Source organism: Piliocolobus tephrosceles, chromosome 19 (assembly GCF_002776525.5).
Source record: "Piliocolobus tephrosceles isolate RC106 chromosome 19, ASM277652v3, whole genome shotgun sequence".
NCBI classification, from domain to species: domain Eukaryota; kingdom Metazoa; phylum Chordata; class Mammalia; order Primates; family Cercopithecidae; genus Piliocolobus; species Piliocolobus tephrosceles.
In genome coordinates this window covers 14,112,430-14,131,313 of record NC_045452.1, presented here as the reverse complement: position 1 = coordinate 14,131,313, position 18,884 = coordinate 14,112,430, and the positions used below count along the sequence as shown (strand labels likewise).

The following is an 18,884-nucleotide window of genomic DNA, read 5'->3' as shown; positions in this document are numbered from 1 at the left end:
CAGAGTAAGATTCTGTTTTTTTTTTGAGACGGAGTCTCGCTCTGTCCCCCAGGTTGGAGTGCAGTGGCCAGATCTCAGCTCACTGCAAGCTCTGCCTCCCGGGTTTACGCCATTCTCCTGCCTCAGCCTCCCGAGTAGCTGGGACTACAGGCACCCACCACCTCGCCCGGCTAGTTTTTTGTATTTTTTAGTAGAGACGGGGTTTCACCGGGTTAGCCAGGATGGTCTCGATCTCCTGACCTCGTGATCCGCCCGTCTCGGCCTCCCAAAGTGCTGGGATTACAGGCTTGAGCCACCGCGCGCAGCCAAGATTCTGTTTAAAAAAAAACAGAAAAAAAAAAAAAAAAAAAAAACCTGTAGGCCGGGCGTGGTGGCTCACGCTTATAATCTCAGCACTTTGGGAGGTTGAGGTGGCTGGATCACAAGGTCAGGAGTTCGATACCAGCCTGGCCAAGAGGGTGAAACCCCATCTCTACAAATAATATAAAAATTAGCCAGGCATGGTGGTGGGCACCTGTAATCCCAGCTACTCAAGAGGCTGAGGCAGGAGAATTGCTTGAACCTGGGAGGCGGCGGTTGCAGTGAGTCAATCGCACCACTGCACTCCAGACTGGGTGACAGAGCAAGACTCGGTCTCAAAAAAAAAAAAAAAAAAAAACTAAATAAATAAATACAAATTAAAAATTTTTTTAAATTACCACCTTCATCTCCATCCCACCCCATGCCAGAAGGAGTTGGAGGGTATCTCTTTTGTCTGGGGAAAACTGATCAACCTAAGGGAAAAGGCCGTCAGAGACACAGACAGCTAGATTCCCTGGTGAAATCTACCCCAAAGCCTTCAGTGAAGCCTTCAAGTTGTAAGTCCTCATGCTTACATATAAAAGCTTCTGGCTGGGTGTGGTGGCTCACACCTGTAATCCCAGCACTTTGGGAGGCTCAGGTAAGGCAGATCACCTGAAGTCAGGAGTTTGAGACCAGCCTAACCAACGTGGTGAAACCCTCTCTCTACTAAAAATTCAAAAAGTAGCCAGGCATGGTGGTGCATTGCATGCCTGTAATCCCAGCTACTCGGGAGGCTGAGGCAGGAGAATCACTTGAACCCAGGAGGCGGAGGTTGCAGTGAGCTGAGATTGCGCCATTGCACTCTAGCCTAGGCAACAGAGTGAGACCCTGTCTTAAAAAAGAAAAGAAAAAAGCTTCTAAAATTAGCTTTTTAGGGCCCTGCTGTTAAATATAAACAGACAATATAAGAATCTCTTGACATTTGAGGAAAGGCTCCAACATGACACAGTGACCAAAAACGCAAAGAAAAAAGGATCTTAGAAGATACACAGTGTAAGCAGATAAACATCTTAAAAAAAAAACCACATTATCCTCAAAAAATTTTGAGCCTCCAGGATACTATTAAAAAGAAAGGAAACACGCAGAGAACAAAAGAAGCTTTTAGAAATTAAAAAGGGAACATGCAGAGAACAAAAACAAGCTCTTGGAAATTAAAAATATGACAGCAGAAATGAAAAAAAAACCTATAGGTGGCACAAAAAGTTGGTTGGTCTTGTAGGCCACGGTAATGACTATGGGCTTTTACTTTCAGCAGGAAGCCACTGGAAGTTTGACAGAATGATGTGACTTGATTTACTCAGACTACCTACTGGGAAGATACTGACTAGGCGCAAGACAGGAAGCAGGAGACCAATGAGGAGTCACTGGAGTCACCTGAGGGAGAGATGCTGATGGCTTGGACCAGGTGGTAGCTACTAGAGGTCTGAAAATTGGCTGGATTCTGAACGCATTTTGAAGGTTGAAGCAACATGATTTTGGCATTTGACATTTTAAATTGGGGTATGAAAGAACAAGAGGTGTGAAGGATGACTTCACCGTTTCCGACCTGAGCACTTGGAAGGATGGAGTTTCCCCTGAGAGGGGGAAGATGACGATTTCAGTTTTGGACATACTATGGTGTGACACCCAGTGGAGTTGTCACGTATGTAAAAGTACAGAGTTTCAAGGCAGAGGTCTTGGCTGGGCATACACATCTGAGAATCACTGTGAGATTTGATGAGATTTGATGAGATTTCGGTTGTGGGGCAGCTAGAGAAGCAGTGCAAAGACTAGGTGTTGGGGTATTTAGATGAGGAAGAAAACAAAGGAGAGTTAGAAGGGGCAGTCAAACAGGTAGGAGAGAAAACACAAGAGGATGGTAACTAGAAGCTGGGAGAAGAAAGGGATTCTAGAAGAAGGAAATGATGGACTCTCTAATGCTACCTGGTAGGTCAAGTTAAACAAAGTTTAGGAATTCATCACTGACTGTAGTAAATTTAGTGACTTTAACAAAAACAGGAGAAATTCATCATGTGAAACACAGTAGAGGCTGCAGCAGTCAGGGACACTTCTGAAGTGAGGGTCTTTGATGTCTAGGTGCTACCCAAGCCATATATGAGGCTGCCTTAATAAGTGAGTTGTGCCATTCACAGCTAAGTAGTTAGAAATCAATCTCATGAAGCCCACTAAGACTGAATACCCGCACCATAATTTTGACCTGTGGGCGTTGCCCCATGACTCCCACCAAAACCCATTAAGAAGCTGTGTCCTTAAGGACTGAAGAAAAATTATACTCTGGAGAAAAATAAAATGGAAACTGTACTTTAAAAAAAAAATGGTTAAGGCTGGGTGCAGAGGCTCATGCTGTAATTCCAGCACTTTGGGAGGCTGAGGCAGGTGGATCATCTGAGGTTAGGAGTTCAAGACCAACCTAACCAACATGGTAAAACCCCGTATCTACTAAAATAAAAAATAGCCAGGCGTGGTGGCGCATGCCTGTAGTCTCAGCTATTTGGGAGGCTGAGACTGGAGAATTGCTTGAACCCAGGAGGCAAAAGTTGCAGTGAGCCAAGATCCCACCTTTGCACTACAGCCTAGGCAACAAGAGCGAAACTCTGTCTCAAAAAACAACAACAACAACAACAACAAAAAACAATGCTAAAACATTAAGCACATAAAGGCATTATTCTGCAGTTTGTGGCATGATATTATTCCCACCTAACACATCTAAAATTGAGAAATAAATAACTCAGTATGGAAAAGACTAAAAACAAAGATCAGGATGCCCAGTGTTCCCCCAAGTAACAAAGAACCTACTTGATTTTAACAGATTGATATTTGATATTGATATATAGATACTGGAAAATAACTATCCCTTCACAAGTTTCTAAGTCAATGGAAACACAGTATCGGCCGGGCGCGGTGGCTCAAGCCTGTAATCCCAGCACTTTGGGAGGCCGAGACAGGCGGATCACGAGGTTAGGAGATCGAGACCATCCTGGCTAACATGGTGAAACCCCGTCTCTACTAAAAATACAAAAAACTAGCCGGACGACGTGGCGGGCGCCTGTAGTCCCAGCTACTCGGGAGGCTGAGGCAGGAGAATGGCGTGAACCCGGGAGGCGGAGCTTGCAGTGAGCTGAGATCCGGCCACTGCACTCCAGCCTGGGCGGCAGAGCGAGACTCCGTCTCAAAAAAAAAAAAAAAAAAAAAAAAAAAAAAAAAAAAAAAAAAAAAGAAACACAGTATCAAAATTCTAATTTCCGTAGGTGCTTAGAAAACAAATATTCTCACTCTATCATTCTGTAATTTGCAAAATTGAGGCCCACAGGCATAACTATCCTCAGATCAAATAATTAGCTAGGGCCTGGGTTACAACCAAAGCTCAGGTCTCCTTAATTCTAGTCCAGTATTCTTTCCTCTACACCCAGCTACCACTGAAGAGCAAAGACATGAAAAACAGCATAATGCAAATGTTTTAAAGCAGTATAGCAGTGTTAGCTAGCAGTCACTGGCTAACCCAACACCCACGGCCAAGCCCTTTTTCTCATCAGTATCCACTACAGAGGCCAGAAAGATTTCTTTCCCAACCTCCTCTGTAGCTAAAGGTGGCCGGTGACAAAGCTCTGGCCAATGAGGCAGAAGCAGAATGTGGTGGGGAACTTCCAGGGAAGTTTTCTTTGCTGATAAAGAGATCAAAAGGACACCTCCCTTACCCCCACCTTCCTGTGTAAAGCTAGAACAGTCATCTTGCAACTACGAAGTGTCACCTATGAGGACAAAGGGCCAATGTGCTAAGGATGTTGAACTAGAAAGGTACTAGAAGCCTGAGCCTGAAACTACATGACTGAGCAATTGAAGCAATACCAGTAACTGCCAACCTCCAGATGGCTTGTTTTAAAAAAAAAAGTAAATCCCCTCATGCCTGTAATCCTAATACTTTGGGAGGCTGAGGCAGGGAAGATCGCTTAAGCACAGGAGTTCAAGACCAGCCTGGAAAACATAGTCTCTAAAAGTAAAAGAAAGAAAAAGCAAATCTCAATTTGTTTCATCCATTGTTAGACTTTCCCTTAGAGTTAGTGTACTTCTAACATACAATCAGCATTTCCCAAGGACTCGGAAGGCATTATTTGAAATGAGGTTCCCAGTCAAATATGGGTCAAATATCGATAAATAAAATTGCGTAAAAAATGGATTTTAGGGCTGGGCATGCTGGCACATGCTTGTAATCCCAGCATTTTGGGAGGCCCTGGCAGGTGGATCACCTGAGGTCAGGAGTTCAAGACCACCCTGGCCAAAATGGTGAAACCCCTTCTCTGCTGAAAATACAAAAAATGAGCAGGGCGTGATGGCATGCACCTTTAATCCCAGCTAACCAGGAGGCTGAGGCAGGAGAATTGCTTGAATCCAGAAAGTGGAGGTTGCAGTGAGCCAAGATTGTGCCACTGCACTCCAGCCTGAGCAACAAGAGCAAAACTCCGTCTCAAAAAAAAAACCAAAAACCAAAAACCAAAAAAACTAGATTTTAGGAAAATAGTGGAGGTAGCAACACAGTTTTCAATCTTTTGATCCCCAAGTAGCATCTGAGAAACCTAACAATAGGAGAACCCCAAAATAGCCAATGAGTAGTCATTGGAAGGTAGAGACGCCTAATTTGAGATGAGCAGCTGAAACTATGAGTTTTATCCTCTCCAGCACCAGGGCTCACATAAGAACGGAAACAGAGCAGTCCAGCCCCTAGGGAATCTCAAAACTGACCTGCCAGGCTACCCTTCTAGGACAGGGCTTCATATGGAGGAGAAATAGCCACAGGTAGAAAAAAATTTGAGCAGGGGAGGGTCAAAAGAGACAAGGAAAAAGAAGATCCAGACCAAGTGTGATAAGGGAACAAAACCAGGATACCCCACAAAAAAAGCCACTATATTTCTGAATCCTAAACAAAAACAACAGGAGTTCTATGAAATTAGTAAAAATTAACTGAACCTTGACTTACTCTAAAAGTTCAGGATAATAAGGCAGGTGTGGTGGCTTGTGCCTACAGTCTCAGCTACTTGGGAGGCTGAGGCAGAAGGATTACTTGAGCCCACGAGTTCAAGGCTGCAATGAGCTATGATCACACTACTGCAGGGCAATACAGCAAGACCTCATCTTTAAAAAATATATAAAGACATATAAACTTAAAAATTAAAATTCAGGAAAACTAATTTCATATAAAAATAAGTAATAAAATTAGCCGGGCATGGTGGTACACATCTGTAATCCTAGCTACTTGGGAGGCTGAGGCAGAAGAATTGCTTGAACCCAGGAGGCAGAGATTGCAGTGAGCCGAGATCGCGCCACTGCACTTCAGCCTGGGCGACAGAGTGAGACTCTGTCTCAACAAGAAGAAAAAAAGAAAGAAACAGACAAAAAAAGGCTGGGCACAGTGGCTCACGCCTGTAATCTGAACCCTTTGGGAGGCTGAGGCAGGCAGACCACAAGGTCAAGATTTCGAGACCAGCCTGACCAACATGGTGAAACGCCATCTCTACTAAAAATACAAAAATTAGCTGAGTGTGGTAGCACCCATCTGTAATCCCAGCTACAAGGGAGGCTGAGACAGGAAAATCGGTTGAACCTGGGAGGCAGAGGTTGCAGTGAGCCAAGATCACACCATTGCACTCCAGCGTGGGCAACAGAGCGAGCAAAACTGAAAAATAAATAAATAAATAAATAAATAAATAAATAAATAAATAAATAAATTTGAGGCTGGGCCCAGTGGCTCATGTCTGTAATCCTGTCACTTTAGGAGGCTGAGTTGGGCAGATCACCTGAGGTCAGGAGTTTGAGACCAGCCTGGCCAACATGGTCTCTACTAAAAATAAAAAGGTTAGCTGGGTATGGTGGCGCGTGCCTGTAGTCCCAGCTATGTGGGAGGCTGAGGCAGGAGAATCGCTTGAATCCAGGAGGCGGAGGTTGCACTGAGCTGAGATCATGCCACTGCACTCTAGTCTGGGCGACAGGGTGAGATGCAGTCTCAGGAAAGAAAAAAAAAAAAAGGCATTTGAAGTTACATGAGGAAAGAAGATAAGGAGCAGAATAACATGCATATAAACACAAGTATGCCAGAAAGATTTGTCCACAAAAAAGAAAAAAAAACTTTGTTTACAATCTCAAAATGAGATAAAAGATTATAAGAAAATAAATTCAAAGCTTCTGAAAACTAAGACAATCAAACAATCTTCAAAAGAGCAAAAATTAGACAAACAGCTTAAAAATGGAAGCCATAAGACAGTGATGGAGTATCTTCCAGGTGCTGGGAAAAAACCAGCAGCCCAGGCTTCCATACCCAGTGAAAATATCCTTCAAAGGTGACGATGGAATAAAATATTTTTAGACAGACAAAATCTGAGAGAATTTCTCACCAGCAGACCTACCCGAAAGAAAATACTCTGGGACCTTCTAATGACAGGAGAAGGAAAATTATCACAGATAGAAACCTGGAGATGTGAGAAGAAAAAGGGCAACAGAAAGGGTAAATATTTGTTGTAATGTTGGGGCAAAAAAAGAAAAATAAGTGAAAAAGGAAGGGTAAATAGGATAAATATGTGAATAAATCTAAATAAATATTGGCTATATAAAATGAAAATAATAGGCTGGGCACAGTGGCTCACGCCTATAATCCCAGCACTTTGGGAGGCTAAGGCAGGTAGATCACCTGAGGTCAGGAATTTGAGACCAGCCTGGCCAACATGATAAAACCTTGTCTCTACAAAAATTAGCCGGGTGTGGTGGCTCGCACCTATAATCCCAACTACTCAGGAGGCCGAGGCTTGAATCCAGGAGGCGGAGGTGGCAGTGAGCTGAGATTGCGCCACTGCACTGCAGCCTGAGCGACAGAGTGAGACTCTGTCTCAAAAAATAAAATGAGAGTAATAATGCTTTATAGATTTAAAAATATACACAAAGAGAGGGAGATGGGCAGAGCCAAAGTATTCTAAGGACCCTGTCTTATCTAGGAAGAGAGTAAAAAAACCAATTAACATTAGATTCTGGTAAGTTACAAATATACATTCATATTTGAATGAAAATACACATTCACATTTGTAACTTATCAGGGCAGTCAGTAAAGGAAGAGTAAAAGAGAATATAACTTCTAAGCTAACAGTGGAGAGGTCAATAAATATGCAATGAATTAAACAAAAAAGAGAATTCTGACAATAGCAATTTAGATCAATTTTCCCAATGAACAACAAAAAAAGCAGAGCAAAAAAAATTTATTTAATGCACTAAAGAGCTACCAAGGCTGTGAAGGACAACATGCCCAAGATCCAGGAGAAGAACGTAAAAATAGAGGTGAACGATGCCTAGCACTTGCAGCTGGGACAGGCTACAGCTGAAAACAAGGGGTTAACATGATCAGCTCTGCTGCCCTGCTTGCTTTTGGTCACTTGCTTGTTTCTTTTTTTTTTTTTTTTTTCCTTTTCTTTGAAGCTAAAGGCCACACCACTGAACCCTCCAACTTTTTTTTTTTTTTTTTTTTTTTTTTTTTTTTTGAGACAGATTCTCTTTCTGTTGCTCAGGCTGGAGTGCAGTGGCACGATCTCGGCTCAATGCAACTTCTACCTCCTGGGTTCAAGCAATTCTCCTGCTCCAGCCTCCCAAGTAGCTGGGATTACAGGCACCCGCCACCATGCCCAGCTGATTTCTTTGTATTTTTAGTAGAGACAAAGTTTCACCACGTTGGCCAGGTTGGTTTCAAACTCCTGACCTCAAGTAATCCGCCTGCCTTGGCCTCCCAAAGTGCTAGGATTACAGGTGGGAGCCACCATGTCCAGCCTGAACACTAAAACTTAACTTTCATTGGCTACTTTGTAGATAACATTCACAGGTCACCAAGGCAATGGTCACTTCAGTTATTTTTCAGGAACCTGGGCTAGATCCTGCCCAGTTCAAACTGATGGAGACCACCAACCCTTCAACTGGGTCTGTGAAGGAGCCCAAGAGGGTCTTTTGATGCTTGAGGGCCAAAAACTCCACCCTCGGATCATGTTAATGCCTCTATTTTCTGTACATGTGTTCTACGACATGCCATGAACCCTGACTACACTTGTACACAATGAATGTTACTTCATTATCCCCACTGCCAATCCACCCCACACCTTAAACCACCCCACTTCCCTAGCCCACAAATATCCCTAAGACTTTGCGGAGGCTGGTTTGAGACCTGTTCTCCCACCTCCTCACTCAGTGGCCTTGCAAGTAAGTTTTTTCTCTTTTGCAAAACCTGTGTCACAGTGATTGATTTACCACACATGGGCAGAATGGACCTAGACCTGGCTGGTAACATAGCCACATCAGGAGCTTCACTGTAAACATACAAAAAGGAGAAGATGGAACAGCAGAGCCCCTCATAAATCTTTTCTTATACAAAGAAAAGATTTCAGAAAACACACACAGGCCAGGTTTGCTTGAGAGACATTGAATGAAGGAGTCAGACTCAAAAAATGAAACAGGAAAGATTATAGTAAGGGAAAGAAAAGGGAAGAGGGGAGCAGGAGGGAACCCAAGACATTTCAGTTTTGAAGTGCTTACACTCTCGAAGGCTGCCAATTCTCCTTTTGAAACATACCTTGCACTAGTCCCTTCTCTCCAGCTCCCCTGCCTTCTGTACGGGGACTGCTGTAACTCTCTGTTGCAGTCCACTCTCAGCACTGCAGCTAAAGCAATTATAACCCAAAACCACAGCAATGGACAGCCTTGGTCTATACAAAATCAGGCTATGACAGAGGGATTTGCTGCTAAAATTTCACTGCCTTTGCTAAAGCCAATTTTTTTCCCCAGGTTCTGCACTTGATCAAGCCAATCTGTCAGTCTGACCAGTGCCCTGAAAGAGCTCAATTACTTCTTTTGGGCAAACACTTTTCCCAAAGAGATCTTATCTATCCTGGTTTACTTAAGTATGGTTCTTTTTTATTCTTATTTTTATTTATTTATTTATTTATTTATTTGAGACAGTCTCACTCTGTTGCCCAGGCTAGCGTGCCATGGCACAATCTCGGCTCACCACAATCTCTGCCTCCGGGGTTCAAGTGGTTCTCCTGCCTCAGCCTCCCAATTACAGGCATATGCCACCACACTCAGCTTTTTTTTTTTTTTTTGAGACAGAGTCTCGCTCCATCACCCAGGCTGGAGTGCAGTGGTGCAATCGCAGCTCACTGCAGGCTCCGCCTCCTGGGTTTACGCCATTCTCCTGCCTCAGCCTCCCAAGCAGTTGGAACTACAGGCGCCCGCCACCACACCTAATTTCTTTTTGTATTTTTAGTAGAGATGGGGTTTCACTGTGTTAGCCAGGATGGTCTCGATCTCCTGACCTCGTGATCTGCCCGCCTCAGCCTCCCAAAAGTGCTGGGATTACAGGCGTGAGCCACCGCGCCTGGCCTTTTTTTTTTTTTTTTTGAGAGGGACTTTCGCTCTTGTTGCCGAGGCTGGAGTGCAATGGTGTAATCTTGGCTCATTGCAACCTCCGACTCCTGGGTCCAAGCAGTTCTCCTGCCTCAGCCTTGCAAGTAGCTGGGATTACAGGCATGCGCCACCATGCCCGGCTAATTTTGTATTTTTAGCAGAGACAGGGTTTCTCCATGTTGGTCAGGCTGGTCTCGAACTCCTGACCTCAGGTGACTCGCCCACCTCGGCCTCCCAAAGTGCTAGGATTACAGGCATGAGCCACCATGCCTCACTGCGCAGCTAATTTTTGTAGAGACAGGGTTTCACCAGGTTGGCCAGGCTGGTCTCGAACTCCTAACCTCAGGTAACTCGCCCGCCTCAGCCTCCCAAAGTACTGGGTTTACAGGCATGAGCCACCGCGCCCTGCCTGATTCTTTCACTTGGTCACTTGCTTGTGATTTTTTTTCTTTCTTTCTTTTTCTTTGAAGCTGAAGGCCACAGTAGCTAAAGGCCACGACATTGAACACTAAAACTTAACCTTCACTGGCTACTTTGTAGATAACATGCACAGCTCACCATGAATGCAGCTGCAGTCAACTAACAGGTATGAAGTTACCACTCAGTACATGGTTATATTAGGGACTGTTTCTGCCTACTGGATTCTGGGGAGGAACAAGGGAGGAATGTAACAGCACAAGCCATAATGAAGTTTATATACAGGCTTAAAACAAAAGAAAACCCTAGAATGAACTCAACAAAATTATGGTGTTCTGAGCTAATACTACCTGGCTTTAGAGGGAAATACTCTTCCAAAAGTCATTCGAATCCATAAATATAAGAACTTTCTGGCCACGCATCTGAAAGAAGGAAAAAAAGGATACGCATATTTTAAAATTCCATTTGGCTTACATCATCAGTTTTCTGGAAAGGAAAGGAAGCCTTTAAGGTCTCAGAGGGAGGGATGTTAGTATGAGTCAAAAGGTGGTATCACAGCTAATCTTGCATCAAACAGGGCATAGGATGGGGCAGATTTATAAAGCTAAAATCAAGCAGATTATTTTTTAAAAATATTTTCAACATAAATTGTCAATGAAGAGATACAAACTTCAGAACTGAGGTACAGGAAGTACATCATAATTCTTTTGTTCATATTATTCTTCTTCCTACCTAAAATGCCCAGCAAATGCCCACTAATCCTGAACCTTCTCCAATGTAAACAGAGTGAGTAGCTGTGTACTCTCAGTACTCTGTTCAAATCCCTCCTGTAATGTTGTGATGCCATATCAGTGATCAGCTCACAGGGTGTCTGTCATTCCCTCTGCACTGTGAGCCCCTGAAAGCAGAAATTGGTGCTTTATAGCACCTCCAGTACCTAGCACAGAGGTATACCTCCTCTGTGTATACCTGAGGAGGTATACCTCCTCTTTATAGCACCTCCAGTACCTAGCACTATACCTGGTATACACACAAAGGTGGCTTCTCTTTTTTTTTTTTTTTTTTGAGACAGAGTTTTGCTCTGCCGCCCAGGTTAGAGTGCAGTGGTGCAATCTGCTCCCTGCAAGCTCCGCCTACCGGGTTCACGCCATTCTCCTGCCTCAGCCTCCCAAGTAGCTGGGACTACACGTGCACACTGCCACGCCTGGCTAATTTTTTGTATTTTTAGCAGAGATGGGTTTCACCATGTTAGCCAGGATGGTCTCGATCTCCTGACCTTGGGATCCACCCGCCTTGGCCTCCCAAAGTGCTGGGATTACAGGCCTGAGCCATCACGCCTGGCTTTGTCTTTTTTTTTTTTTGAGATGGAGTCTCACTGTTGCCCAGGCTGGAGTGCAGTGGTGCGATCTCGGCTCACTACAACCTCCACCTCCCGGGTTCATATCATTCTCCTGCCTCAGCCTCCCAAGTAGCTGGAACTACAGGCGCCCGCCACCACGCCCAGCTAATTTTTTGTATTTTTAGTAGAGACGGGGCTTCACCATGTTAGCCAGGATGGTCTCGATCTCCTGACCTCGTGATCCACCCACCTCAGCCTCCCAAAGTGCTGGGATTACAGGCATGAGCCACCACGCCGGGCCAAAGGTGGCTTGTCTTATAGAGTTAAACCCTGAGTTCAACTTAAAACGCACCTTCTCCAGCCCTTTATCTGGCTTATTCTTACATTATCCTTCAGGGCTCAGCTTAAACTCTGTTTCCTCCAGAGAGTCAGTGCTGGCTATACTAGTGTGGCTGTTCTTGCCATATTTGCCAGTGGTACCACATCCTTCTCCTCTCATTGCACTCTCACTCTATTGTTGTGGCTTAATAGTCTATCAAGCTTACCTGATTTTAAATTCTGATGAAGTCACAAACTAAGATGACCTTACTCACCTTATATCTCAGCATCTAGCATAACAGCTGTCATGGATAAGCACCAGATAAATTTGTTGTTGTTTTAAGACGGAGTCTTACTCTTGCCCAAGGTGGAGGGCAGTGGGGCGATCTCGGCTCACTGCAACCTCTGCCTCCCAGGTTCAAGCAATTCTCGTGCCTTAGCCTCCCAAGTAGCTGGGATTACAGGTATGCACCACCACACGCAGCTAATTTTTTGTATTTTTTTTTTTTTTTTGAGACGGAGTCTCGCTCTGTTACCCAGACTGGAGTGCAGTGGCGCGATCTCAGCTCACTGCAAGCTCCGCCTCCCAGGTTCATGTCATTCTCCTGCCTCAGCCTCCCGAGTAACTGGGACTACAGGCGCCCGCCACCACGCCTGGCTAATTTTTTGTGTTTTTAGTAGAGACGGGGTTTCACCGTGTTAGCCAGGATGGTCTCGATCTCCTGACCTCATGATCCACCCGCCTCGGCCTCCCAAAGTGCTGGGATTACAGGCGTGAGCCATCGTGCCCGGCTGTATTTTTAGTGGAGATGAGGTCTCGAACTCCTGACCTCAGGTGATCCACCTGCCTCGGCCACCCAAAGTGCTGGGATTATAGGTGTGAGTGAGCCACCACACCAGGCCTGATAAATTTTTGAATTAAGAAATGGATGTCTTTTTTTTTTTTTGAGACAGAGTCTCGCTCTGTCACCGGGGCTGGAGTGCAGTGGCCGGATCTCAGCTCACTGCAAGCTCCGCCTCCCAGGTTTTACGCCATTCTCCTGGCTCAGCCTCCCGAGTAGCTGGGACTACAGGCGCCCGCCACCTCGCCCGGCTAGTTTTGTTTTATATTTTTTAGTAGAGACGGGGTTTCACCATGTTAGCCAGGATGGTCTCTATCTCCTGACCTCATGATCCGCCCGTCTCGGCCTCCCAAAGTGCTGGGATTACAGGCGTGAGCCACCGCGCCTGGCCTAAGAAATGGATGTCTTTAATATACCTAATCAAGAGTAGCAGAAGGGTTACAGCTCTTCTAGAATTCACCAGAAAATCCAGGGGGAAAAAAAAGAGTAGTTCGTTCTTTCTTGGACCACGTTTACACGTTTAGACTTTTTCTGGAAGAATCTTGATAGCGTCATATTGCGAGGCACAAGTGGAGAAATGAAAACACTCAATGACAGATTTTATGTCTGCAGATTCCTGAATATCCTTTTCATCTGAACATTCTACTATAAAGAACAGGCATCAAGATCTCCAACTAATTGTGATGGGAGAATAAGAATCATTCTCTCATTTTAACCAAGAAGGGAGAACAAGAGAAAAGTATCCGTAGACTGGTGGCCACTCATAAGCTCACCTGATGCGAAGTTCTCTTAACCGGCCCTGTCGGGTACAAGTATGTGTGCCACGATACTGCACTAGGTGACTGGTACTAGGTAACTCCCTCCGGTTCCCAAAGGATGCAGAAGACTTCTTGTTGGACAGTGTCTTTGCAGAATAAGGTTTCTTAACTGCACCATCCCTAAAATACCTTAAATGTGAGGAAGAAGGAGGCAAGGAGAGAATAAAGTTATCTCTGCATGTGATGCAAATACTTTTAACATACAAGCAAAATTAAACAGATAAGCTCATAAAGCCTGACAATACCTATGCTTCAAAGATAATAAGCAGCCCAATCTGACAGAAATATTGGCCAACCACTGGAGGTGGGTACTGCTGGGTCAGCTCTAGGCAGGAACTACAGTACCCCCTGGAGTCATTAGGCCTAACAGTTTTCTTTTGTTTGAGACAGGTTCTCACTCTGTTGCCCAGGCTGGAATGCTGTGGCATGACCACAGCTCACTGCAGCCTTGACCTCCCAGGCTCCAGTGATCCTCTCATTTCAGCCTCCTAAGCAACTAGGCAACTAGGACCACAGGTGCTCGCCAGTGTGTCCTGATAATTTTTTTTTTTTTTTTTAAAGAGATGAGGTCTCACTGTGTTGCCCAGGCTGGTCTTGAACTCCCGGGCTTAAGGAATCCTCCCACCACATCCTCCCGAGTAGCTGAGACTACAGGCGTGCACCACCATGGTCGGCTAATTTTTTATTTTTATTATTATTATTTTTTTGAGACAAGGTCTTACTTTGTCGCCCAGGCTAGAGTGCAGTGGCGTATCTCAGCTCACTCAACCTCCACCTCCCAGGTTCAAGCGATGCTCCTGCCTCAGCCTCCCTAGTAGCTGCGATTACAGGCACCCACCAATGCACCTGGCTAAGTTTTGTATTTTTAGTAGAGATGGGGTTTCACCATGTTGGCCAGGCTGGTCTTGAACTCCTGACCTCAGGTGATCTACCCACCTCGTCCTCCCAAAGTGCTGGGATTACAGGCTTGAGCCACTGTGCTCGGCCAATTTTTAATTTTTTAGAGACAGGGTCTCACTATATTGCCCAGGCTAGTCTCAAACTCCTGGGCTCAAGTAATCCTCCTGCCTCAGCTCCCCAAAGTGGTGGTATTACAGACATGCACCACTGTATCTGGCCTGCTGGCCTGATTTCATTCTTGATCTCTTGCTTCAGAATATCTGCACTGAGGCTGAAGCGCGCGCGCGCGCGCGCACACACACACACACACACACATATACATAAACACACACACACATTTTAATATACTTTTTAAAAATTTTTATTTTTTGTTTTCTTGAAATAGGGTCTTGCTATGTTGCCTAGGCTGTCTTGAACTCCTGGGCTTAAGCAATCCTCTCAACTAAGCCTCCCAAAATGCTGGGATCACAGGTGTAAGCTACCACACTCAGACTCCTGGATTTTACTTTTTTAGAACAATTTGAAGTTTACTGCAAAATTGTGAAGAACGAACAGACTGTTCCCACATATCCCTTTTTCTTTACACACACACACAGCTGTATATGCTAAAAAGAGTATGTTTAAAGAAATGAAAGTCAAGTGTGAATATATTTGCAGGGCATGGGGTAACTATAAAAAGTAAGGTAGAAGCATTAATCACAACAGCCAAAAGGTAGAAGCAATCTAATTTTTTCTTTTTAAAGACAGGCTCTCGGCCGGGTACAATGGCTCACGTCTATAATCCCAGCACTTTGGGAGGCTGCGGCAGGAGCATCATCTGGGGTCAGGAGTTTCAGACCAGCATGGCCAACACAGCGAAATGCCATCTCTACTAAAAATACAAAAATCAGCCGGGTGCGGTGGCAGGTGCCTGTAATCCCAGCTACTTGGGAGGCTGAGGCAGGAGAATCACTTGAACCCAGGAGGTGGAGGTTGCAGTGAGTCATGCCATTGCACGCCATCCAGGGCGACAGGACAGGACAGGACGGGAAAGGACAGGACTGGACAGGAAAGAAAGAAAGAAATAAAATTCCCTGATAGTTCCAACATAGGTATTGATGGCCAGGTGTGGTGACTCACGCCTGTAATCACAGCACTTTGAGAGGCCAAGGTGGGTGGATCACCTAAGGTTAGGAATTTGAGACCACCTTAGACAACATGGTGAAACCCTGTCTCTACTAAAAATACAAAAATTAGCCAGGTGTGGTGGCGTGCGCCTGTAGTCCCAGCTACTCGGGAGGCTGAGGCACGAGGATCGCTTGAACCCAGGGGGCAGAGGTTGCAGTGAGCTGAGATCTCGCCATTGCACGCCAGCCTGGGCGACAGAGTGACACTCTGTCTCAACAACAATAAGAACGACAAAACATAGGTATTGATACAGTTTAGCTGTGCCCCCACCTAAATAGCATCTTCAATTGTAGGTCCCGTAAGACCCACATGTCGTGGGAGGGACCTCACGGAAAGTGATTAGATTATGGGGGTAGTTCCCCCATGCTGTTCTCATGATAGTGAATGAGTTCCCAAGAGATCTCATGGTTTTACGTGGGGCTTTCCCCCACTTCACTTTGCACTTTCTTTCCTGCCGCCATGTGAGAAAGCATTGCTTCCCCTTCCACCATGATTGCAAGTTTCTTGAGGCCTCTCCAGAAATGCGGAACTGTGAGTCAATTAAACCTCCCACCTTTATAAATTAGTTATCTCAGATATTTCTTCATGGCAGCATGAGAACGATCTAATACAGGTATCACATTTGATTATGGTACCATTCACTGCTTTGCTTCTATAAAATTATCTTGTACTACTCCCAAAATATAAAACTTAAATCTGATTAAGTCTCTAAATCCAGTTACCAATTTGCAGAAAAAGACTGAGAACAGAGGACAGAAGAACATGCTAAAATGCACAGAGGCCCTATCAAAATACCAGTGACATTATTCACATAAATAGGAAAAATATCTTAAAAATTGTATAGGACCACAAAAGACTCCAACTAGCCAAAGCGATCCTGAGCAAAAAGAACAAAGCTGGAGGCATCACATCACCAGACTTCAAAATAAACCACAAAGCTGTAGTAACCAAAACAGCATGGTACTGGCATAAAGACAGACACACAGGCCAATGGAACAGAACAGAGTAGTACATTATTAAGCTATTTTATCTACCTATCTACCTACCTACCTACCTGAGACACAGTCTCATTCTGTTGTCCCACTGGAGTATAGTGATATAATCACAGCTCACTGCATCCTGATTCAGGTGATCTTCCTTCCCACCTCAGCCTCCTGAGGAGCTGCAACTACAAGGGCACGCTACCACCTGGCTAAGCTTTTGTAGAGATGGGGTTTTGCCACATTGCGCAGGATGGTCTTGAACTCCTAGGCTCAAGTGATCCACCTGTCCTGGAGTCCCAAAGTGCTGAGATTACAGGTGTGAGCCATCACACCCAGTGCCAATTTATTTTTGACAAAGGGTCCAAGAACACTGGGGAAAGGACACCCTCTTTAATAAATCCTGCTGGGAAAAGTGAGTATCTACATACAGAAAAATGAAACTAGACCCTCCACCTCTCACCCTATACAATATCAACTCAAAATGGATCAAAGACCTAAATGTAAGACCCAAAACTAGAAAGCTATGAGAAGAAATACTTCAAAAGTCTAGGAAAATATTTTACGAATAAAACATCAAAAGCACAGGCAACAAAACCAAAAATAAACAAATAGGATAATCTCAAGCTTAAAAGCTTCTGCTCAGCAAACAATCTACAGAGTAAAAAGACAACCTATAGAATGGGATTACAGGCCGGGCATAGTGGCCCATGCCTGTAATCCCAGCAGTTTGGGAGGCCAAGGCAGTCAGATCACTTGAGATCAGGAGTTCAAGACCAGCCTGGCCAACATGGTGAAACCCCATCTCTACTAAAAACACAAAATTAGCTGGGCATGGTGGCATACACCTGTAATCCCAGTTACTAGGGAGGCTGAGGCAGGAGAATCGCTTGAACCCGGGAGGTGGTGGTTGCAGTGAGCCAAGATTGTACCACTGCACTCCTGACTGGGTGATAGAGTAAGACTCCATCTCAAAAAAAAAAAAAAAGAATGGGATTATAAGTATTACAAAAAATATGTGCAAACTATCTGACAGGGGGTTAATATGCAGAATATACAAAGAACTCAAATATCTCAACAGCAAAAAACAAACAAAAAATCCAATTAAAAAAGGGGTAACTTTGGGAAGCTGAGGTGGAGATGGCTTCAGTCCAGGAATTTAACATCAGCCTGGGCAACATGGTGAAATCCTGTCTCTACACAAAATTAGCCAAGCATGGTGGTGTGTGCCTGGAGTCCCAGCTACTCTGGAGGCTGCACTGAGAGCCTGGGAGGCAGAAGTTTCAGTGAGCTGAAATCCCACCACTGTACTCCAGCCTGGGTGACAGAGTAAGACCTGTCTCAAAAAAAAAAAAAAGTAGAGGGAGCGAATTCTCTGAATAGACACATTTCTCAAAAGAAGACATACAAATGGCTAACAAATATATGAAAAAATGCTCAACATCACTATCAGGGAAATGTAAATGAAAATCACAATGAGGTGTCATCTTACTCGTTAGGTAGGTGGCTATTGTCAAAAAGACAAAAAAAAAAAAGATAACAAATGCTGGCAAGGAAGCAGAGAAAAGGGAACACTTTTTAATTTTATTTTTATTTTTATTGAGATGGAATCTCACTGTTGCCCAGGCTGGAGGGCAATGGCGCCATCTCGGCTCACTGCAACCTCCTGGGTTCAAGCAATTCTTCTGCCTCAGTCTCCCAAGTAGGTGGGACTACAGGTGCACACCACCAAGCCTGGCTAATTTTTGTATTATTAGTAGAGACGGGGTTTCACCATATTGGCCAGGCTAATCTTGAATTCCTGACCTCGTGATCCACCCACCTCGGCATCCCAAAGTGCTGGGATTACAGGTGTGAGACACCGCACCCGGCTGAAAAGGGAACACTTACATACTGTAGATGAGAATGTAAACTAGTATAGCCACTATGGAGAAGAGCATGGAGGTTCCTCAAAAAACTACAAATAGGACTACTGCATGACCCAGCAAACCCACTACTGGGCATTTATCCAAAGGAAAGAAAATCAGTGCATCAAAGAGACATCTACACCCTCATGGTTACTGCAGCACTATTCACAATAGCCAATACATGGAATCAATCTAGGTGTCCAACAAGAGATGAATGGATTAAGCAAATGTGGTATATACACACAAATGGAATACTATTCAGCCATAAAAAAGAATAAAATATTGTCATTTGCAGCAACATGGATGGAAACGGAGGATATTAAGTGAAATAAGCTAGGAATAGAAAGTTAAACATCTCATGTTCTTACTCGTGCAGAAGCTAAAACTGTTTGGACGAACGGAGGCAAGATGGTGCACTTCCGGGTTCTTCA

The 18,884-nt window shown here is 44.6% G+C and overlaps 1 protein-coding gene across 1 annotated transcript in view; it reads right to left on the bottom strand.

Moving 5' to 3' along the window:
* The window catches only part of LOC113219584 (protein SFI1 homolog), a 64,890-nt gene extending 51,014 nt beyond the window's left edge, over positions 1–13,876 (bottom strand). The window contains exons 1-2 of the mRNA XM_026452930.2: positions 13,455–13,876; positions 10,533–10,604 (exon numbers count right to left, since the gene is read on the bottom strand). Coding sequence (XP_026308715.2) covers positions 10,533–10,567 — 35 coding nt within the window. The 5' untranslated portion in view covers positions 10,568–10,604; positions 13,455–13,876. The remainder of the gene's footprint in view (positions 1–10,532; positions 10,605–13,454) is intronic.
* Between the last annotated feature and the right edge of the window lie 5,008 nt (positions 13,877–18,884).